General features: G+C 34.0%; 1 protein-coding gene across 2 annotated transcripts in view; it reads left to right on the forward strand.

Annotated features, from left to right (window-relative positions):
• Positions 1-2,583: 2,583 nt before the first annotated feature.
• Positions 2,584-25,304, forward strand: part of RHOJ (ras homolog family member J) — a 142,538-nt gene continuing 119,817 nt past the window's right edge. The window contains exon 1 of one of the 2 annotated variants that reach the window (XM_001377667.4): positions 2,584-3,300. In XM_001377667.4, coding sequence (XP_001377704.1) covers positions 3,126-3,300 — 175 coding nt within the window. In that variant the 5' untranslated portion in view covers positions 2,584-3,125. The remainder of the gene's footprint in view (positions 3,301-25,304) is intronic. The other variant, XM_056810863.1, reaches the window with a different exon arrangement.

Consider the following 25,304-nt stretch of genomic DNA (forward strand, 5'->3'; position numbering starts at 1 on the left):
TATATATCTCTAACCCATTTCAGCAGCAAGAATTAGAAAGCGAAATACCATTCAAAATCACCCTAGGCAATATAAAATACTTATGAATCTATCTGCCGAGACAATCACAGGAACTATATGAACACAACTACAAAACACTTTCCACACAGCTAAAACTAGATCTAAACAATTGGAAAAACATTGTTTGCTCATGGGTGGGATGAGCTAACATAATAAAAATGACAATCCTACCCAAATTAATTTACTTATTTAGTGCCAGACCCATTGAACTACCAAAAAACTTCTTTACTGAATTAGAAAAAACCATAACTAAGTTCATTTGGAAGAACAAAAGATCAAGGATATCCAGGGAAATCATGGAAAAAAATGCAAAGGAAGGAGGACTTGCAGTCCCAGATCTCAAACTATACTATAAAGCAGTGGTTATCAAAACAATTTGGTACTGGCTAAGAGACAGAAAGGAGGATCAGTGGAATAGACTTGGTGTAATTGATCTCAGCAAGACAGTTTATGACAAACCCAAAGACCTCAGCTTTTGGGACAAAAATTCATTATTTGATAAAAACTGCTGGGAAAATTGGAAGACAGTGTGGGAGAGATTAGCTTTGGATCAACACCTCACACCCTACACCAAGATAAATTCAGAATGGGTGAATGACTTGAACATAAAGAAGGAAACTATAAGTAAATTAGGTGAACACAGAATAGTATACCTGTTAGACCTTTGGGAAGGGAAAGATTTTAAAACCAAGCAAGACTTAAAAAGAGTCACGAAATGTAAAATAAATAATTTTGACTACATCAAATTAAAAAGTTTTTGTACAAACAAAACCAATGTAACTAAAATCAGAAGGGTAGCAACAAATTGGGAAGCAATCTTCATAAAAACCTCTGACAAAGGTTTAATTACTCAAATTTACAAAGAGCTAAATCAATTGTACAAAAAATCAAGCCATTCTCTAATTGATAAATGGGCAAGGGACATGAACAGGCAGTTTTCAGCCAAAGAAATCAAAACTATTAATAAGCACATGAAAAAGTGTTCTACATCTCTTATAATCAGAAAGATGCAAATCAAAACAACTTCACACCTAGCAGATTGGCTAACATGACAGTTATGGAAAGTAATGAATGCTGGAGGGGATGTGGCAAAGTAGGGACACTAATTCATTGCTGGTGGAGTTATGAATTAATCCAACCATTCTGGAGGGCAATTTGGAACTATGCCCAAAGGGTGCTAAAAGACTGTCTGCCCTTTGATCCAGCCATAGCACTACTGGGCTTGTACCCCAAAGAGATAATAAGGAAAAAGACTTGTACAAGAATATTCATAGCTGTACTCTTTGTGGTGGCCAAAAATTGGAAAATGAGGGGATGCCCTTCAATTGGGGAATGGCTGAACAAATTGTGGTATATGTTGGTGATGGAATACTGTTGTGCAAAAAGGAATAATAAAGTGGAGGAATTCCATGTGAACTGGAACCACCTCCAGGAAGTGATGCAGAGCGAAAGGAGCAGAACCAGGAAAACATTGTACACAGAGACTGATACATTGTGGTACAATCGAAGGTAATGGACTTCTCCATTAGTGGCGATGCAATGTCCCTGAACAATCTGCAGGGATCTAAAAAACACTATCCACAAGCAGAAGATAAACTGTGGGAGTAAAAATACCCATGAAAAGCAACTGCTTGACTACAGGGATGGAGGGGATATGACTGAGGAGAGACTCTAAATGAACACTCTAATGCAAATACCAACAACATGGAAATGGGTTTGAATCAAGAACACATGTGATACCCAGTGGAATTGCGTGTGGGCTATTGGAGAGGTGGTGGGTGGGAGGGGAGGGAAGAAAAGAAAATGATCTTTGTTTCCAATGAATAATGTTTGGAAATGACCAAATAAAAATTAAAAAAATAATAATAAAATAAAATAAAGTCAAACAAATGGTGCCAAGGATGGCACTTTCCTAAAAAAAAAAAGAAGTAAATGCCAGCTACTTTTCAGATGATTTCATCTGAATGATCTCTTATTTGTGATGATTACAAAATTGTTTCTCTCTCAGTTTTAATTTTGAGCATGTGGCAATTTATAAAGCAGATTCACACGCGCGCTCTCTCTCTCACACACACACAACACACACATACACACACACACCGGTTATAAAGCTTGATTGGGGAAATGAAGTTTTCCGGACAAAACAATTTACAACCGTCTAGTTTTCTTCTTTATCACAAAAGAGAGGGAAAGCTTAAGGTTTCTGAGTTGAGAGCCTCAAGAACTTCCTTTTTAATTTGCCAAACTCTTCAGGATAAGTCAGTGCTGAGGTGATGTCATTTGTTATCTCATACTTGATGGTGTGGTCCTCTCTTGCTTAATTAAGCTAATTCCCTTGTTTTCTACCTAGATGGCACTCCCCTCTCAACTTGTTATCATCAGTTTCTTTTCCGCCGGCAGAGTGAGCAGCCCCCTTCCAGCAGTGGAAGAAAGAGGAAGTCTCTCAACTTCTGGCCGCAGTGGGACCTCTAGTGTTTTCTGACTCTCTGTCCTGGCACAGCTCCTCTGAAGTACAAACACACACAGACTGCTCATTGTTTGGAGCCCTTCACCAGCCCACTCATCCTAATATGGAATGCAGCAGGAAACCCATGATTTCCTGACACTTAGCTAGCTGGAGAAAGAAAGGAAAAACTCCATTTCAAAAAAAAAAAATCCCGGCTTTCCTCCATGTTAGATGTGAAATGGAAAATGGGAAGGATTTAGAAGAAATCCCTGGTGTCTCCAGCCAAGTTGGAGAAAGGGAGGAAAGAGCGAAAGCTTCAGACTGCTGCTATCTTTCAAGATTCCAGTGAACACTCAGAGCTCCAAGAAAATGAGGGTTTCTTGATTCAAACGGACAGGGGAAAGACAAGCTATTTTACTTGTCACAATTTCAAAGTGGACATTCCCTTTCTTTACCAGCATGGTAAAGTGAGAGGGCAAACGGCAGCCACCTGGAAAATGCTAAGTCTGAGCCAAGAGTACCCAGCTAAGTGAGGATAAACACAACCTGGGCGCTCACTCGGGTTTTTCTTCATGCGCTCCTAAAAGAACCTGAAGGATCAGGAACAGCCCCAGGAAGAATGAACTGCAGAGAGGAGAAAGAGGAAAGTGGCTGCTCCAGCGAAGACGTGAAGAAACCACTCAAGTGTGTGGTGGTCGGGGACGGGGCAGTGGGGAAAACCTGCTTACTGATGAGTTACGCCAATGACGCCTTTCCAGAGGAGTACGTGCCTACTGTGTTTGACCACTATGCAGGTAAGGACAACTTTTTGTGACTCGAAGAAAATACACAATGACCGTCACTGTGCTCCAAGAATTGAGATGGGGAGGAAAGTCCCTTAGTCAAACAAGTGTATTTCAGCTACAGTTCTGTAATTGTCTAATAAGTGATGAATTGAGGATTAATGAAGAGGAGGAAGGAGAGACAGATATAAACTATTAAAGTAGAGTTCAAAGAGACCAGTCTTACTTCTCAAAGATGATTAAGAGTCTCAGGACAGGAAATGAGCCAGATCCTTAGCCTGATAAACCAACAAGAACTAGTAAATCGACTTATGTCACGACATTTTTTTTCATTTTAAAGCAATTATATGGTGTTGGAAAACATAACCTAAATTTTCATTTGAGTTCTTAGGCTATCGTTGTAAATGTGAAGAGTCATTTATTTTAAAATGTGATCATTTAAAAACCCAAGGTGTTTTCAGCAGCATTTCTTTCCTCCCCCATAAACTTTTATCCAATTTGTTCTATATAAATATCTTTACCCTGAAACTTTTTTCAAGAGATATACATGTGTAATGCATTTTGTAGACTTTAAAGCACTGTACCAATGATGATATTATTTGTAACATACTATATAAACAAGATAGTTGGCCACGGATGTTTAACAAAAACGTATTAACACTGTTACTGAATGGACTCTTCTATCATAATCCTACAACCCAAAATGCCTATCATGTGAATTGGTGAATATTAAAAAGTAAAAGGTTTATATATTTATCATTAGCTACCATGTATCTTGAACTAAAAGATATGGTTTCATTATTTTATTTTTTTAATATCACAGGGCATAATAGAAAGAATCCTACTGCCTTTCGAGTTGGAAGATTTGGGTTCAAATCTTACCCCTGACCTTTATTACCAATGTGATTTGGGGCAAACCACTTACTGGGACTCAGATTCTCCTTCTGTTCAATTGGACTAAAGGCCCTCTAATATCTCTTCCAAATTTAAATCTATGCTTCTATGAAAAAAACCATGATAGAATGTCCAATGGGAAAAGCAGAGCAGATGAATTGAAAACTGTAATTTAGCATTCAAAAATGGAAGATATATGAATACTGTATAGGGCATAAAAGGATTACAAAGCATAATTTACAATGTGGTATAATGGAAAGAGTCCTGAATATGGAACCTAAAGTCCAGGGTTCAGATTTTGACTGCTACTTCCTCTATCCCCTTGGGCAAGGCATTCAATTTCTCTAGGCCTCTAAATCTCTAATCTCTAAAATCAGGAAGAGGTTGAATTCGAATCTCTCTAAAGCCCTTTCACTTCTGAATCTACACTCTGGTAGTGTTTGGGTTAAAATGCCCTTCTTTTTATTTTTTTATATTTTTATACTTTCCAGGATGTTCTGAAGTGTGGCTATATACAGTCCATTGAATTAGAAATGACCATAGTATTATTTAAACTTTTACCTTCAGATGCTTTCTTTTTCTCATGATTTAGTATTGTATGGCAGATCATAGAATCTAGGATTTGAGGTTTTCAAAGGACCCCAGATCTTATTAGACCCTTTAAAGCAGATTAACAAAAATCTTCAAACTGCTTCCCTTAGAATATAACTCCTAAACAGGATTCTCATGCTAACATCTTTTCAGAGATTTGGGATTTTGGAATAGGAAAAATATATCTATGTGCACCTTGGCTTTGGGTCAGATTTAGCAAAAGGGAAATAGCCAACAGGAAACCTGAGTAATTGTTTGGTTTGCTACAGACCAAATGAAGCCCTCTTTCCAAAGGAAGCAGCCTCTTTTCTAGAAATAAACAATCACCTAAGTCACCTCCTCCACCTCAATTTATGTGATTTATTGTCTTTAAAATGTAAAGATAAAAACAACACACTTCTCCTCAATCTCATCTCCCCAAAGCCACAATGAAAATAACTGGTCACTTCCAATAGGACTCTTGCTATATTTACAAAAAGCTAAAAACAAAACTTTTTTCATGATTCTCCCTAAGACTTTTCTGAAAGTGTAATTACTGTGCCTTCACCCTAAAAGAAATTTTTTTAACAAAAATAGCATATAGAAAAGGATAGGTAAGGTCTTCACCTTGACAAGATAAGTAATTTTTAACAAATGAGTACCTAAACTTTGCCTTGTGTCTACCAGAAGTTACAATTCAGAATTCACTAAGCTGAGGCAAATTTGCTTTTTGATGCAAAGAAGACTCAAAATGGTTGGAATTTTGCATAGAAAAGATATGAAACAAAAGAAAAATCTAAAAGCTCTACTCATTTGTAAAAGACAATCCAAATACCAATTTATTATCACAATCACTTTGCAAAACAAACTGAGACTATAAAGCAAAAAAAAAAAGAGAGAGAAAAGGAATGAGATATTTTTGATTAAGTGGAGATGACCAACAAACATGAGAGTGAAAATCATTAGGATAACTATTTCATGGCTTATCGATAGAATCTACAATGATTCTAAGTACTGAATCTGGAGTCAGGAAGATCTGAGTTCAAATCCAGACTCAGACACTTATAGGTATGTGACACTGGGCAAATCATTTTACATCTATCTTTAACACTTTCCTCATCTGTAAAACTAGGAAAATAATAACAATTATATCCCAGTGCTGTTATGAGGATAGAATGACATATAGTTGAAAAGTGACTTACAAACCATAAAGTTGTATATACATTAATCAGTAAAAATATCATTAATATTATTACACATGGTGTGGTCAGATTAGATTTTTTGAAGAGGGTTAGTTGCTATTTGTTTATTTTACCTATCTACAAAGCATGTCCAACTCCAAAATGAAATTCAGTATCTTACATACAGTAGGTGCTCAATAAGCTCAAAAAGACCTACAAGTGCCTTTTAAATTATATTAGCCTACTCTCACCAATGCAGTGAATGATCTGGGACAGTCCTGAAAGATTTATGATGGGGAATGTTATCCATCTCCAAAGAAAGAACTGTTGGAGTCATCTTTCACATCAGTGTATTTATGGTTTCATTTGGAGGGTTTGGTTATAATACTTTGCTTTTACAACAATGACCAGTATGGAACTGTGTTTCACATGAAAATAAAAATAAAAATTTAAATCTGTATATATATATATATATATATATATATATATATCTTAGCCTTTTAGGCCAGGTGTGAACAAATGGTACCAACTCATGTAAAAAGAGTTAACTGAAATATAAAAGACTCAACCTTAAATCCCACCTCTCGCTCTTAGTATCTGTTCCACTTTGAGCAAGTTACATAATTTCCCTAAATCTTAGTGTCTTCATCTATAAAATGAGAGGTTAGACTAGATAGCCTCTAAGGTTCCTTCCAAGTCTCTATCTTGCTCTATGATGACAATTGGAAAGGAAATATAATTGTTAAGAGAGAGCCCTACTACATAAAGGTCATTGGATATTAATTCCTAGTCATAGACTGTAAACTACATGGCAGCAGGGACTGATTTCATCTTTTTTTTTTCTTTTAAATTTATTTTTTTATTTGTTGGGTTCTTCCCCCATAACAATTTGACTAATAGGTATATGTGTAAATATAAAACTGTCGTGCTTACTTCTATTTATCAGTTCTTTCTCTGGAGGTTGAAACACACAAGTCATTTTTTAAGCAATATTTCTGTTGCTGTATCTAATGTTCTCTTGGTTCTGCTCATTTCACTCTTCATAATTTCATTTAGGTCTTCCCATTTTTCCCTCAAAATTAACCTGTTCATCATTTCTTACAGCACAGTATTATTCTATTACAATCATATGCCAAAACTTGTTTAGCAACTATCAGTAATTTTAGCAAAGTAGCAGGACATAAAATAAACGCACCTAAATCATCAGCATTTCTATATATCACCAACAAGGTCCTGATTTCATCTTTGAAACTCAATTCACTGTTTATCACTATGAATGTAGTGGGAAATTAATAAATGTTTATTAAATGGAATCAAATTAGATACATTGAATTAAACACACTTAACAAATTGAATCAATTTTTTTAAATGTTTAAAGAGTGAAATCTTTATTTGATTCTGTAAAAAAATATCCATTGTGGGCAGAGGGCACTGGGTTCACACAGGGTCTTCTAGGCAGGTAATTTGCTTTCCTCCCGCATTCTTTTTCCCACTTTTCCATTCAGACTGTAAGTCCAAGATACCAATTACCATAAGAATCATTGCAAAGTTCTCATTAAAAAAAAAAAAAAGAAAAACTCCCAACATTAACTTCTTTAAATTACAAAACAATTTCAGACAACTCTTGCACTTGGAAGTGATTGTTAAGATTACATTTTAGTTTCTCTGTTAAAAGTATTATATTTTTATGAGGTTTATTAAAGATTAAGAAATAAAGAAAATACAAAATAAGAAAGCACGTGCAACCTACATTTTGCCGACTAGATAGAGAGCCATCTGTCCGTAGAAGAGGAAGCGGAGGGAGCAAGAGCCAAGTGTGCAGTCAGTTTAAATACCCCACCCTGCTCTCAGCTCAGGTGAGGACCTCCAGTGAGATAAGAGGGCATTTTGGGAACCAGCAAGGACTTCTGGGGATTGAAGTCCTGGGTTCAAATGTCTATTTTTACATGATGAAAGAGATTGCAAAATCAGAAAACAATAGAGTATCCCAATTCCAATAGGATTTGAAACCATTGTCCTAAGGATGACATAATAATTCTATGAATGTTGTCATTAAAATGTCATGATCTGCCATATGCTAGAATGAAAATGATTTCTTCTACCCCACCCCTTTCTCTGTATTTAAAATGTGAATATAAGAGCATATATGATCATGAGATGAAAGATACTGAAAAGAATAGGCATGAGTTAAAACATACTTCCTACAATTAAAAAGACTTAACTCATAATAATCATTAGACCTGGAAAAGGTTGAGTGGGAAAATAAGTCTATGGAATCTCTAACTCAGACATCCCTTAAAAAAATAAATTTTAAAGGATGTTTGAGTTGTGGAACTGTCTGTTAGCAGTGGGATAACCAGGCCAAAACTTCCCTGTTCTCTGGAGAGTATTCTTACTTTCTAAGAAGACTTTCAAAGTATTGTCTTTCTGCTTTTGCAATTGAACCAAACATGAATTGGTTCTTTGATTACAAGATCATGAAGGATTGGATACACTCAAAACCAACTAAACAATAAAACTTCTAAATCCTATTAGCCCTAAAATGATCAGAGATGTTAGTTATAGGGTCCCTCAGCTTATGGGTATTTCCAGCACCTCAAAAATATTAGTTGAATGTAAAAAGAACTGAATATTATAACACCTAGGATCCAATAAGTTAAGAGAAAATATAATTTCTTTAAGGTTTATCAGAGGAAATATAAATAAGTGCATATATAGTATGAAATAATAATTTGCCAACAATTCTGTTCTGTCTTTATAGAATAAAAGAGTTGGAATTTCAATTGGATAATAGACACGAGATCTAAATAGATCACTAGAAAAAGAATAGAGCCATCAATGCTTAAGTAGGTCTAAAAAAAAAGCAAGAATAATATTATGGATCCTGCTATTTGTCTTTTTTCATAATCTAACTTCATAAGATTTTACTCATCAAGCAGTTTGTGTGTTGTATAAATTCATAATTCTTATATCTCATAAAATAAAGATGAAGTTGGAAAGAGGGTACAAAAGTCATTTCATCAATTAAACTATTTTAAATTGTACTTTAAAAGGGAAAAAATACAATTTTACCTCTACCCTCACTAACTCTTTTGAACCTATGACTGCATTGAAAAATCTACCAAATAAAGTGACTCCACTATAAAATCACAAGTTGGAGGCAGCCCTAAGAATCCACCAGATTTCTACAAACAACTATTTTCAGAGTCAAAATCTATTCACCAAAGCATCAAAAGACTGCACTTTTAGAGTTAGATTTTTAAAAAGTGAGGAAAACTTCTAATTTTTATTTGATTACCACAACTCAGAATTTTCTGCCTTCATTGAGTTTCAAACCAGAACAAGGCTGAGAATGAAACTGAATACAAATGGACTGATGTGGAAAGTGTTCTCCATATGGGTTACAAGTGTGATCTCATAGATCTCTGCCTCCAACTCACTATGTACTTCCAAGGGGAATGTAAGATGTCTATAATGAACTCCAAAGCATTTTGTAATGTTTCATTGAGGCCATATTTCTTTTCAAATACTACCCTCGCTTTGAATTTCTCCATAGATATTTCACTATTGAAGAATCCTCATCAATTGATGTCAGGCACGAATACAAAACTCATCTGGTTTCACTTCTGCTTTTGAGTTTACTTTTTGCTAGATTTTGTCAAATGACATAAGATCTTACTGACTGAAGTTCCTGTGCTACTTGCTTCAATAGTCATTTTTATTGATCTCCAGTTTAGAATTGGTTTTATTTGCCTCCGTTTCCTCATCTGTAAAATGAGTTGGAGAAGGAAATGGCAAACCACTCCAGTATCTTTGTCAAGAAAACCCCAAGTGGAGTCATCACAAGAATCAGGCATGGCTGAAAGGATTTAACAATAACAAAGGCTGCTTTCCATGTTGACTTCTCTCTTTAATCATCATCCACTTGAGACTCTCTGTCACAGCCATCTAATTTGGAATTTTGTTGTAGGTACATACCTGATTGTTTCAAGTTTACCCTCTCTTTAATGGAACACAACTGTGCTAAACTTCTAAAATTTGCCAGGTGGTGTCACACATTTGGGGTCCTTGCTGCTAGGAAGGCTGAAGCTGATAGCTTTCATGTAGTAGTTTTGAGTAATATTATGGCTGAAGCCAATCAGGTGTTTTCACAAAGTCCATCCTTAAAATGGTTAGCCCCTGGGAATAAGGGGCCATCCAGCTACCTAAAGAAGAGCAAACTGATTCAGATGGGAAACTGTAGCAAGTCACAGCCCTGTGAGTGGTTGGGCAAGAGAGGAAGACCCAGTCTCAAAAGCAAAAGAAAATAAAGTATAAAATTCAGTTACATTAACAGATATGGAGGGAGAGTAGGGAAAGGACTCCTGTTCTTCATCAGACCATTGTTTTCATCTCTCATTTATATGGTTATTCTCTCCACCATTACAAGAAACCCATCTGGTCATACCTTCTTGTTCATGTCCCTTCAATATCTACCCAATGTTCTTGATAGTTAACACTACCCAGTGCTAAAACCTTGTTTGTCCAACACTTTTTAAACTCCAACTAAACAGTGATTTAGGTATCATGGACTGATTTACTAGCAGCTTCAATTTACCTGTCAAAATATCATGAGGGGAAGCTAGGTGGATCAATGGATAGAGAGCCGAGCCTGAAGTTGGGAGGACTTGGGTTCAAATTTGGTCTCAGACAGTTCCTAGCTGTATGACTCTGGCCAAGTTAGTTAACTCCTGTTTTCTAGTCCTTACCATTCTTCTGCCTTGGAACCTATACTTGTATTGGTTCTAAGCAGAAGGTAAGACTTTAAAAAAGAAAAGGTATCATGAGCAGATGGCAATCAAGACCCATGAGAAGGAATATATATATTCTTCTCATGGGAAGGAATATATGTATATATATATTCCTTCTCAGGGGTATTGATATATATATATATATATATGTATGTATATCTCCCTTCTCAAATATACATATATATGTATTTGATATATAGATATATCCATTGGTTAGGTGAAAATGACTGGTATGTATGAGGAGTTTAAGTGACAGAGTGGATAGATCACTAGTTTATAGGGTCAGGAAAAAACTGAGTTCAAATGCTGGTTCAGATACTTACTAGCTGTGTAGACTCTAGGCAATCACTGCCTTGATTTCTGTCTCAGTTTCTCCATCTATAAAATGGGAAGAAGAACAATAGCACCTCCCTGACCCAGGGTTGTTGTGAAGATCAAAAGAGATAATATTTGTGCTTTGCAAACCTCAAAGTATTATATAAATACTAACGATTATTAGTATCAGAATTAAAATAATTTCTGTTAGACTTTCCCTGCTGAGTTATCTAAATCTGTTTACTACAACTTGAAGGAGATTGAGTCTTTTGTCAGACAAAGGTCGTCTGGTAGTCTAACACTTGTGTGACAATAGTTCAAACCTTTTACTTTTTACGTTTGTTTTTTTAAAAACGTGATTTTTGTTTTGGTGGAGGGAAAGGCTCCCTCTTAGATGAAAAATTATGGACTAATTGAAAATCTAGTGATTTGGGGGAGGAAAGCAATACTTTTTGGAGGGAGAAAAACACAGTGCCTCTGAGGCTTGCTTTCTGTGGTTGCTGGTTTTGTTGGGCTCAAGTAGTGGCGTATAGCAGTAGGAATCATATTGACAGTTTCTGCCACACTGGATACCCAGCCTCTTGTGAGAACAGTTTCAGAGGGAAATGGACACTCAGGAGGCCAAACCACACTATATTTGTGGTTATGCTGAAGAGTAATTCTCTTTGTAGGGGAATATGGCAAGAAAGAGCGGATAGGAAGGCAGAAAAATAAAGTATCTGCTTCCAGAGCGGCACTTTACTGAGAATATTTTTTAAAAAAATTAAATAAAGGCAAGTTCCCAAGGTTAGAAACTGTGCCTGGAGTTCATGAACTGTCCAGTGTTCCAGCTTTTAGCTTGGAAGCAAGCCAAATACTATGACCAATTCAGTCTTGAAAGGACCAGCCCTCTGCAATCAAGCATTTTAGTTCTATATAATACCCACTGGCATTGCTCCTCCTTTTAAGAAATCCCCCCTCAATCTTATTATATAATAGTCATATATAATGGGGTTTTAGATGAGTAACACTTTATTACTAATATTGTTACAATCAAAATTTGCACTCCTCTCCCTCTCCCTTTCTGTTTTAGTTATGTTTCTTATCTCTCCATTTCCTCCTCCCTTTCTCTCTGTCTCTACTTTTGCTTTTTTTTCCTATCCCTCCTTTTTCTTCCCCTCTCTTCATGGCTCCCTTTTTCTCTCCATCCCTCTGAAATTCAATGGGAAAAAATAGGCAGTAAAAAAATAGGCAAACTAGAACTAGGGAAATGGTGTTAACCGAAAGGTTCTTAAAATACTTTTAAAAAATAAAAAACACACTTTGTGGGTCATACTTCAGTGTCAAAAAAAAAAAAAAGGTTAGTAGAGTTAGCTTGGTAGTATGTCTTCCCAGACAAAAATGCTTAGGATCTCTTGAATTAATACAACTAAATTTTATCCATTATCCTTGATTTTAAAAAGTCATATGAGTGATGGAGTCTTAGATTCAATAGTCTATTCTAATAAACTTCACAGTAAAATATTTTTCTTAAGCTTCATTAATGTGCCCAATTTGCACATAAGAAATGAATTTAATTCATTTCAGAGCCATGTTGTTATTTGGCCTTTTTGCAGTCACACCCAACTCTTCATGACCATATTTGGGTTGGATTTTTTTTTGTGAAGTTACTGGAATGGTCTCTCATTTCCTTCTCCAGTTCACTTTACAAATGGGAAAACTGAGACAAATAGGGGTAAGTGACTTGCCCAGGTCATACAATTAGCAAGTGTTTGAGACTAGATCTGAACTCCCAGGATGAGACTTCCCAATTCCAAGACCAGAACTCTATCCACTACATCACCTAATTGCCCCATAAATTATTTAGCCAACTAGAAATAACTATATACAGTATAAACATATGTAAGGCATAATTAATAATGAAAAGGAGAAAATATAATAATAAACCCCACTCATAAACATATTTTATTTGCATAAAAGTCCCTAAATCTCCAAGCACCAATGGTAACTTTACAAAATTTGATTGTGATCTAGGTCACAGGGAAATTCTAAATAAATATGAAAAGCAAAACTACTCATCTGATCTTTACTGACTATAATCCAATGAAAACACAGGCAAGAGACATGGACTTCATAGACCCAGATGGGAATTTAAAAATAGCATGCTAAATAATTAGTAGATCAAAGAACAAGACCTAAAAGCAATTATTAACTGCTTGAAAGAGAATTATAACAATGAGAAAATATATCAAAATTTCATGGATGCAATTAAAACAATTTTCATTGGAAAAAGTGTATCTCTGAAAATAGAGTAACAAAATAAAAAAGAGGAAATTAACTGAGTGCGCAATTTTAAAAAACTAGGAAATCAACAAATTAACTTGGTGTAAACACAAAGGGGGAAATTGAAAATTAAGGGAGAAATAAATAAGATGCAAAAACAAAAAAATACAGAAATTACAAACTAACCAAATAGAAGAAACAAAAATTTTTAAATCACAAGAACATACTATATGCAATTAATAGCTAGCAAACCTTCTGATTTAAAAGAATTATTACAAATTATTACAAAAAATATAACACATGCAAAAATTAGTTTATTAAAATTAGAATTAAAATTCTAGAGCAATATCATGGTATCATGTGGTCCTTATTTTACTTTATTCTTATGTCTTAATGATGTTTATTTCTAAAATTTCATTAATAGAATTTATTTCCAAGTATCTTAGCCTTTTCCTTCCTTCCTCACACCATAGAAGGCATCATCCACCAAACATATATCTATATATAGATTGTCTTCCATGTTTCCATGTTTTAATTCATTCTCTTTGAATGAACACTCATGAGTTATTCTCCAAATATTAAATCTGTTGCTATATATATAATGTTCTCTTGGTTCTACTCATTCTACTCTTCATTATCTCAAGCAGTTCTTTTCAAGTTTTTTTAGAATTAATCTGCTCATCATTTTTTACAACACAATGGTATTCCATCATAATTGTATACCACAATTTGTTTAGCCATTCCCCAATTGTTGGGCATCTCCTCAATTTCCAGTTCTTTGCCCCAACAAAGAGAGTTGGTATAAGTATTTCAGAACATATAGGTTTTTTTCCTTTTGCCTTGATCTCCTTGGGAAACAGACCTAGTAATAATATTGCTGCATCTAAGGATATAATGCTCTGGGCATAATTCCAAATTGCTTTCCAAAATGGTTGGATCAGTTCACAGTTCTATCAACAGTTACAAAGTGTATTTTACACAAGAAGATTAGAATACAACTATAACATTTCTGACCTCCCCAATCAGGAAAATTCTTAACATTTATGCAGAGATTTGACTCTCTTCTTAATTATGTGCATGTGTGTAGACAGATATGTACATAGAAATAGAAATAGAGATACATCCATAGATACATTGATGCAGAGATGCGTAGATAGATAGATAGATAGATAGATAGATAGATAGATAGATAGATAGATAGATAGATAGACAGATAGACAGACAGACAGACAGACAGACAGATAGATAACCTCTTTTTTTGCAAGGCAAGATTCAGGTTTCCAGAAATGTTTTGGTCATAAAGCAGTAAATTATATTATGGTGCCTATGGAACCAAGAGAGGAATTTGTAGAAAGAAGCAAATCTTTTTTTAAACCATAAGTGAATCTGTAAAACTTCTGGTTGCAGTCCAAATCTTTTCTTTCTATATGCCAGTAGGGCCAATGGCACTATTCAATATCTGTCCCTTCTTTGCCATGGCTCAGGTTTACTTTTTCTTTCTCCTTTTGCTGTCCCTGGGTTGCCCATTCTTTCCAGCTCTGTATGACTCCACTCTCTATGCTTCAAGACCATAGTCATCTCTCTCTGGTTCTGAGATAATGCCTTCTTTTTATATAAGTTCCTTAGGGCATGATCAAATCTTTCATAAATTAGACTTAATTAATTTAGTGAGGAGTACAGATCCTATTCTCTTTAATTCTGATTTAATTCCTCAATCATAAACTATTCTTACTTATCAAAGGTAAATTTTAAGTAAGGTGGAATAATAAATGGAGTCCTTTCAAACTTTAACTTATATAAACTCAAATCAACAGAACATGAAACAGAGGTCAGAAAATGAAATTAAATAAGTCATAAAGCAATCACTAAAGGAAAAAACCTCTTAATCCAGATGGAGTTCCTTAAATCTGTCAAAAGCTTAAATAGCAATTAATGTCTATGCTACATTAATTAGTTTTTTTTTTTAATTTGGGAAGAAAACTAACCACCAACTCCCTTTTATGAGACAAATATGGTCCAAATGCCTGAACTATACAGGGTAAAGAAAGTAAAGAGAGCCATGGGTCAATATGAATAATGGATATCAATTCAAAATTTGAAAAAAAAATCCTAGTATAGGCAGATTCTAGAGCATGGCTGCATATACTTATGAGAACTGTAGTCCAAAGGAACAAAATGGGTTTTCTTCCAAATAAGAATTACCCATGTTGTCCCTTTGGACTGAAATTACCATAAGTCCAGGCAGCCACTTTCTAGAGTCTAATTACATCAGCCAAAAGCCTTCAGAAAAAAATATCCTGAAAATTACTTATAATTAGGTTTTATTTATATAAGAAATGCAAGGATAGTTTAACATTAAGAATATAATTAACATTTAATTACATTCAAAACAAAACACCTCAAACCCCGTAATTACATGGCTAGATGTTAAAAAAAAATCTTTTAACAAATATATCCTGCATTTATGCTTTAAAAAAACTACAAAGCATGGCTACAGAGAGGTAAATGACTTAAAAACCAAAAGTTAGCATTGTGTACTATGAGGAAGCACTAGAAGCTTTCCAGATAAATATAGGAATAAAGCAAGGATGCTTCTCTCCCCACTGTTATTCAACACACTTCTAAAAATCCTACCAATGGCTGTTAGATAAGAGAAATAAATTCAGGCTAAAAACATTGGTAAAGACAGAAAACTATTCCTATTTTCAGTTGTCATGATGGTTTACACTGAAAATCCTAGAGAATAATAAGGAAAATAATTGAGATAATTGCTGTAAGTATTTGACATGTGACTTCATTGGCATAAGAAATCCTCAGGCTAGAACAGTCCCCTTAAAAGCACAGGTCAGCCCCTTTTCTGCACCATATATTATAGAGTTGCCAGAGCTAGGATTTGCCCAAGTTCACATAGTCAGAATGTGACTAAGGCAGGGCTTAAATCCCAATTTTCTAGCTTGAGGCCAGCTCTCTTTCAATTATGTTCTACTGCTTCCCAATACATTGAATAGGTTCTGTAAAGTAGCAGGATACAAAATAAATACACAAAAATATTTAGTATTTTTATAGAGTAATAAGAACATTTAGTAGGAAATAATAGGAGAAATATCATTTAAAATTATTCCAAAACAAATAAAATACCAGAGTCAATCTATAAGAATAGACTTCAAGAGAATAAATAAATTATAAAATACTTTTTTGCACTAAATTAGTTAATTAATTTAATTAAATAATTTTTGCAGAATGAAAAAAATGACTTGAATTCTATTCATTGCTAAACTTGGGCCACACAAATAGAATTTTAAAAGTATGATACTATCTAAATTAATATACAGATTTGAGGCTATACCCATACAAACTCTCAAGTAGATAGTTTATAGGAATAATGACAAAATTCATTTGGAGGGGGAAAAGGTCTAGAATCTTGAGGAAAATAATGAAAACAAAAGGATAGAATGAAGGGGAAATAGCCAAGTAATATTTGTTTATTTTTTAAAATTTAATTAATTAATTAATTAATTTAGAATATTTTTCCATGGTTACATGATTCGTATTCTTTCCCTCCCCTCTTCTCTCCCCTCACCTGTGAATGTTGTACACAGAGACTGAAACATGGTAGCACAAATGAACATAATGGACTTCTCTACTAGCAGCAATGCAATGATACAGGTTTTTTCTTTACAAATACTTGGAAATCCTCTATTTTGTTAAATTCCCATACTTCCCCCTGGAAGTATATAGTCAGATTTTATGGGTAGGTGATCCTGGTTGTAGACCCAATTCTCTTGGTTTTCTGAATATCCTATGCCAAGTCTTGAGGTCCTTTAGTGTGGAAGCTTCCAGATCTTGTGTGATCCTAATTGGTACTCCTTGATATCTGAATTTTCTCTTTCTGCCTTCTTGAAATATTTTCTCCTTGGCTTGGAAGGTCTTGAATTTGGCAATTACATTTCGGGGTGGGGGGGAGCGGTTGTCTTCTGAGGATTTAATATAGAGGGTGATCTATGGACTCTTTCAATGTCTATTTTGCCCTCTTGTTCAAGAATATCAGGCAATTTTCTTGGATAATTTCTTGTAATATGATGTCAAGGCTTCTGTTTTTTTCTAGGTTTTTTTTTTTTTAGGTAGGCCAATGATTCTCAAATTGTCTCTCCTAAAACTGTTTTCCAGATCAGTTGGGTTTTTTTTTCAATGAAATATTTCATGTTTCCTTCTATTTTTTCAATCTTTTGATTTTGCTTTATTAATTATTGCTTTCTTGTGAGATCATTAGCTTCTACTTGCCCAACTCTAGTCAGCTATGATCTTTTGATTTTCCTTTTCAGTTTGGTCTAACCTGCTTTTCATTGCTTCTAGCAGGTCATTTCTGGTCTCCATTTTGCTTATTACTTCATGTGATACTTCCTTTTCCAAGTGGGAGATTCTGTCTTTTAAACTGTTATTTTCTTTTTTAATTATATTTCTATTTCCCACTTTTCTTCCCAAGTTTCTTCTATCTTTCTTACTTGGCTCTTGAACTCCAATTTGAATTCCTCAAGAGCTTATGACCAATTATCATTTTTTTTTAAAGTTTGGATGTGTTTGCTTGTTTGTCACTTTTTGCGGTCACCTTTGTGCTCTGCTCCTTTTAACCATAGAAGTTATCCAATGTCAGAGGCTTTCTCTTTTGTATCTTACTTTTTTTGGTTCTTGTGGATTGTAGTTCTTGGGTGTTGGTGGCCATTGCTGTGTCCTTGAGGACAGCCAGAAGTCTGAGTGAGGAGGGCAGGCAGCTCTAGGTGTAGCAAGTAGTTTTTTGCCCTGAGGCCACTTTCTGAGTCTCTGCAGCATCTCCTGTGGGCAGCCCATCTCTTCACTGTCCTCAGGGGTAAGACTGAGGTGCCCTCAATCAGCTATGAATTTAGAGATTGCCCTGGTCCTCACTCTGACTCTGGTGCAGTAGATGGTGTAGGGGAGAGGTGATCAGCTCGCACTTTTGGTAGGTGTAATTTTACCCCCTCATAGCACAGAAATATCTACCTTCAAGGCTGTGCCCTATGGCAGAGTCCCTTCCCTTGTCTGATTTTTTTTTGTCCTTTTGAGAGGCTTTGTTGTCATCAGTAGTAGGAAGAGTCCTTATGTTCCTTCTGCACTACAGCTATCTTAGCACAGAAGTCCCAAGGAATATTTTTAAAACACAATATTTATCAAAATACTGTTTGATCCTGGTTTAAAAAATTTAGAAAAGTAGATCATTGGAACAAATTAGATAAGCAAGAATGAAAAACAAGCTCAACAACCAAGTATCTGATAAAGCTGGGAATCTCCATGGAAGCCTGAATCGGTGGGAATAGGCTCATGAAGTCTCTCCTCACTCTATCTGAAGCTCTTTAATGTTAAGTGTACAAATTCCCAAGTTGAACAATGCTTGTTTAGAAAAGAACCACAATGTTTCTTATATTTCCCAATATCTATCATTCATTTTGGCAAGTCACACATAACAGGCTAGATTCCAAAAAAAAAAATCTGCAATTCTTTTATTAGTTTTATTGATGTGTTTTATTTTTGTATTAGAAACATTTGCAGATTACTCCAACTCCAAGAAGGTTCTCATGTAAAAAAGTAAAACAATTAGTAAAATAAACAAGATCTCATCTAGAATAACATTCCACATCTGCAGTATTACCCCAACTTTTCTGTTTTTAATTGTTCTTTTTCATTAGCAAAAAAAAAAATCTGTTTTCTCTCCTCTCCACTTCCAATGCTATTAAGAAGAAAAGAAATTTCTTGTAACAAATATTCAGTCAAGAGAAACATTTCCTTAGATACAAAAAATGCATATTTCTCATATGCACCCTAAATCTATCATCTCTCTGTCAGAAGGCAGATATAATATATTCCCTCACTGATTCTCTGGAATCATGGATATTTGTATTAATCATAGGTTTTATAGCTTTTAAGTTGTTGGACACTGTTGTTATTTTATGAGATATATAACAACTTATTTAGCCATCCTTCAACTAATGAACATTTCTTTAGTTTCTTATTTAGGCTATCAAAAACACATGTAAATATTGTTATATATATAGGACCTCTCCTTATTTCTTTGATCTATTTTAGGTAGAAATGGACCTACCAATAGTATAGCTGAGTCAAAGGATATGCATGTTTGGTAACTTTCTGTATATAATTCTAAATACTTTTCAGAATGGTTACCCATTCACAGGTCCAACAACAGTGCATTATCCTCCTTGTTTTCCCATAGCCCCTCCAGCATTTGTTATTCTCTATCTTTGCCTAATTAATATAGAATGAAGTAGGATCTTTCTTTAATTCACATATCTCTACATAGTTCTGATTTGTTTGCCTGGGTTTTTTCCCCTTCAAAACTTACTTCATATCCTTAGACCATTTAACAAATAGGGAATGGCTCTTATTCTTTCTTATGGATTTGAATGAGTTAACTGATTTCTAGTATTTTGGAAATTTCCAATAACTTGAAAATGAGAACTTTATCAAAAAAACTTGTTACAAAGACTTTTTTCCTTTTAATCTTATCTTTATTGGATTTGCTCATATAAGAGTTTTGTTGTTGTTTTCAGTCATTTTTCAGTTGTGTCCAATTCTCCATGACCCCATCTGGGATTTTCTTGGTAAAGATAGTATAGTGGTTTGACATTTCCTTCTCCACCCCATTTTACAGATGGGCAAACTGAAGAAAACAGTGTTAAGTAACTTGCCCAGGGTCACAGATCTATTAAGTGTCTAAGATTGGATTTTAATTCAGGTCTTCCTGACTCCAGTCCCAGCACTCAATTCACTATGCCATTTAGCTGCCTCAGTAAGACCCTTTTACTTTTATGTAATCAAAATAATCCATTTTGTTTTCTATGGCCCTCTATATCCTTTGTTTGGTCACAAACTTTTTTTCTCCATAGGTTTAATAGGTAGCTTTCCTCCCATATTTCTCTATTTTGTTTAACCGTCTCTGAGACAGCAAGCAATTTGTTATGTGTGCAGTCATGCATAACTCCATATTAGTCATGTTGTGAAAGAAAACACAGTACAAAGGGAAAAAACACACAAAAAAGTTTAAAATCATATGTTTTGATTATCATTCAGACTCTCTCAGTCCTTTCTCTGGAGGTGGATAGCCTTTTTCATCATACGTCTTATGGAGTTGTCTTGGGTCTTTGTATTGCTGAAAAACGGCTAATTCAATCACAGTTGATCATCATACAATATTTCTGTTATTGCATACAATTCTTTCCTGATTCTACAGACTTCATTTTGCATAAGCTAGTGTAAGCCTTTCTCATTTTTTCTGACCACATCTCACTCATTTCTCTTAGCACAATAGTATTCCATCAAAATTAAATACATACAACTTAAGGGAACAAGCATTTTTGTCAGGTAATATTTATAATATTATATTATATTTTTATATATTATATTATAATAATAATATTTCACAAATAGAAAGAGACTTTTCCTTGAAATGATAGTGTATATCTGAATAGCATATATATAAAACTAAGAGCTATTTTAAATGTTTCACATAAAGTAGAATCTTTTCTAATTAAATGGAAAACTGTATTGTTCCAATAAAATGGAATTATATTCCACTTGGAATTCCAAATAGAAATAAATTTCATATAAATTGTATCTCAATTAAATGGAAACCAGAATGCCCATTGTTACTGTTTCTATTTGGCAGTACTTGATAAAATGGTTATAGCAATAAGATGAGGGAATTTGAGGGAATGAACCTAAAAAAGATTCCTATATTTTTAAAAATTAATTTCTCTAATTGTAATTTTATTGTCTCTAATTTTTAAAAATTGAAATAATATCCTTTTGATATTTGTGATGGATATTTAACATTTAGAACATACTGCTAGTTACAGGGACTAACACCATTCTCCCTCTTCACCAATGACCCCTCTCAGATCTTGACCCACTAATTGATGGTTAGATTTATTCTTAGGGGTCCTGGGCAACTAAAAGAAGGCATGAGAGTTTGTCTCATTTACTTTTTTCAAATATGTCTCCAAGATCCCAGGGAATATTACTGAAAACTTTGATTTAGTCTCATATTCAGGGACTCCTCATAGATGGGAGCAGAAAGGAATTAAATATACAAAAAAAAAATAAATTAAATGTGCAATATACAGTAATTTTTCCCTCCACATAAAAGAAATGCTTATAAAACATGGATTCACAGTGCATTTTACAAAGACTTACATGAAACTGTAACCTGTAACTACTATTATATTCTTTCAGAAGGCTGAAACTTAAAACATCAGAACACGAAATGGTTTGTAGGACTGCTGAATAGGCATTTTCATTTGACATTGGCTCTGCACTGTCTGAAAAATTCCTTCCCTTATCTGCTCAGTAAACCATATGAGGTTGGGTTGAGTATCTAGGAGCCTTAAGTCTTCTCAAAATTAAAAAAAATGATCTCCAATATTAAACATGATGATCTTAGGATTGGTTTTGGTCATATACACAGGAAAGAAACCTAACAGAAAAAGGATCAAGAGCTTTGAAATCAAGTCTTGGGGTAATTTAGGAAGGATATATACTTTAGCTACCATGTTCTCACAGATCCCATGAAGCCAGAGTAGTGGAAGTGTTCTAGCTCACTCCTTTGTCACTCTAAGGAGAGGCTTGAATAGGAGTGGCATGATTTATATATGGGAAGAGGAGACCAAGTTTAGTCCTTTTTAAAAAATCTACTGAGTCAGTGATTCTTCATCTCAAAGCATTAAAACCTTTTAGTATTGAGCCTCATATGTTCATGGAGTGCCCAAGAGTTTCCAGTGGAGCTCTGGCACCTACTCCATGGAATGACCCCTAAAAGCTCATTCCTACACATGGTCCATGAAATATAATCTTTGCCACAGATTATACATAACAAGTTTGAAGAGAAAAAATACATTGGAACTGCTGAGACGAATATAAGCAAAGCCAATAGAGAAAGTTTTAGTTCTGACAATTCAGAAGCATAAAGTAAAAAACAAAAAAAAACATGAATCTAGAACCTATAATCCACTTTATGTAGTAAAAAAGAAAAATCACTTTGTAAAGCTACATGATGATATGGGGGCAGAGCATAAAATACTTCTATATTATTGTGAACATGCTTGGTTTCTTTTGCCAAAATATTTCAAAGATATTGAAGTTCAAAGAACTGCCATTTGTCTTAGTGAGGATAATAGAAGGGAAACATGCATTTTTATATCAACAATTTTTCTTGCAGAAATTTTTCATATTAGGGAGATATCTTTGAAAAACTAAATGCTCTAAATTCACAAATTGATTCTCTGATCCAAAAAGATAAAGTTACTACATTTATGAAAACATTTGAGGCAGACATAAATATTTTCTATGCTTCCCAACCTAAAAGAAACTGTCCTATTAATGAAATAGAATAATATTAATCAATCAGATCTACATTATTAGTGATATTAAGTAATTATCAACAATTAATTTTTTATTTATCAAAAAGGGGTTGGGATTTTTTGCTTCAGTTGTTATAAAGACAAAATATGCCTCTCAATTAGTGGTAGTATTATCAGACACACCAAATGTTAAGTGCATTGAAAAAACCAGCCTACCTATCACATTAATAACAATAATTTATTACTATTATTTTGTTATAAATATGAACATTATAAATAATTTTATAAAGTCCACAATATTAATGTCTTATTCTATGCTTAAGGTTTGTATTGTTATAAAAAGTATAATAAAGTCATTAAATAAATAGGCGATAAGAAAAATATTTGCATAACTTTTAAGAAATGTGATAAAGCATGACTTTTTTTTCTTCAAAAAAGGGGACTATTGATACATGAACTTTGGAAGCCACTCCCTTTGCATGGGTGAAATTAGCAGATCTCTATGAATGTGATTCCTTATGAGTTTAATGCTATACTCTGAGAAAAGTAGTCAACTGGATCTTTAGCTATAGCAATGAGTTACTAAAGGAAGTTTATAGCCTTCTATTCTGGGTGGGAACCAGAAGATCTCAAAGAAATAAACCAAAAGAACAAACCCTTATCTATTTGTCTGAGATTGCCCTTGTTGAAAATAAAAATTTACAGAAGGCATGATCTATGTCATGTCTTCATGGAACCTACCATTTAATGTAGTGTAATAACTATGAATCTGAAGTGCAATTATTAGAAAATATGAGTTGTCCTTTTCATGCAGAAATAAACCTAAAATAGAAAAATGAAGTTTTATAGTTTTTCTTTTAAAGACTCATCTGACCTTAAGATTCTATAATAAATAGTTATCCTTAACAGTTGCAAGCCATTATATTAGGACTTTTTTCCTCATAAATGCATTTGGAAAAATACAAAACCAAAACCTACCTACTGCACATTTCCTCCAAGTTCAAAAATTAAGTTGGCTACCCATTAAGTTTCTCTTAATGGAAATGTGGTTGTTGAAATTCAAGAAGCTAATGTCTAAGAGATTAGTTTGCCAGCAAATATACATTCATCTTAATGGAAACGAGTCTTAATTTTCCATTTGAATTTTCTCCACTTCCTCAATACTGAAATGGTAAAAACAGAAATGAGAACATGGTGAAGTGTAAACCACCAAAACCCTCTTGAGTCCCATGTAGAATGAGTCTCAGTAAGCTAAGGTAGTTTATTGGAATAAAATAAAAGATCTAAGATACTATCTATTTGACCTTCAATAATATTAAAACCTATCATTTATATCATATTACATTAAAATTTGCAACATGCTTTACAAATATATCATCTCATTATTATCCCTATTTTATATGCACAGGGTCACTCAGATGGTATTTGAGACCAAATATAAATTTTAATCTTCCTGACTCCAAGCCCAGAGCTCTAACCATTGTACCTACCTAGTTGCCTAGCTTTATATTTGTGATTTCTGCTATTTGTTTAACTGAACTGCTTTAGTTGGAATTCTGGGTGAGCAGAGGGTGTCTTCCATGGAGAAAAGAAGAGTCCTATTAGCAACACCCATTTTATTTCAAATTTAATCACATAAGCATTAAAATATCCTTTTTGAAAAGCATACTAGTATTGTGATCATCAGAAATATCATTAAAATTATTAATTCTTCCTTGAAAAATATTCACAGCATCCCAGAATTAAAGAAACATTATAAAAGTGGCATTTTAAAGGCAAAATAAATAATATTCCAAAGTGTCATGTTTTCTTTCTAAATTTTGCATACATGAATTTGAGGGAGGTTTTAACTTTATAAAAAAAAGAACTTAAGGAATTTTTTCCATAAGTAGGAATTACACATTTTGGTTTGGGTAGGATGTAATAGAAACATTGTACTTTGAGTAGCTCAAAGATTTCATGACACTATGGGTATTTTCTCCATTGATGAATGATATAATCATTAGATTTATTCATCATGCCCCTTCTACTCCTTCCTCCACACCTTCACCCCTTCCTCCCAAGCTTTCCTCCTTCAGCTTTTCCATATTGTCTTCCCCCATTAGATAGTAATCTCCTGGAGCAAAGACCTGTCTTTCTTTTTTATTTTTAAAAGAGTACTTGTCTAATAGTAGGTGATTAATAAATGTTTATTGACTGTTGACTGACATATCTTTATATGATGCCAGAATCTTGCATCCATGTCCCCATAAGACATCTATAGAGGATATACCCAGTGCACTGGATGCCTTTTTGTTCTTTTTTGTAATTTGGAAGAAGTGAGGTTATATCATCTATATTTTTTCATAAAAAATTCATCATTGGAAACTTGGTATTACTTTATTTATGCCCACATTTTCACTATAATTTAGATTATTTAAATTTGTCTGAAAATTGTGCTTCATTCTTAGTCATATCTCACAATCAGAAGAATACTGATGATCTTTTTAACAATTCAGCTTATCTAAAGTACTGAGAAATTTTCTAAATAAAATCTTTCTTTATATCCTATAACTCAAATTTATGCCAGCTAGCTATTGTCCATCTGCATCACCTGCAGAAGACCTACAATCCAGTCCTCA

The sequence above is a fragment of the Monodelphis domestica genome, chromosome 1 (genome assembly GCF_027887165.1).
Source record: "Monodelphis domestica isolate mMonDom1 chromosome 1, mMonDom1.pri, whole genome shotgun sequence".
NCBI lineage: Eukaryota > Metazoa > Chordata > Mammalia > Didelphimorphia > Didelphidae > Monodelphis > Monodelphis domestica.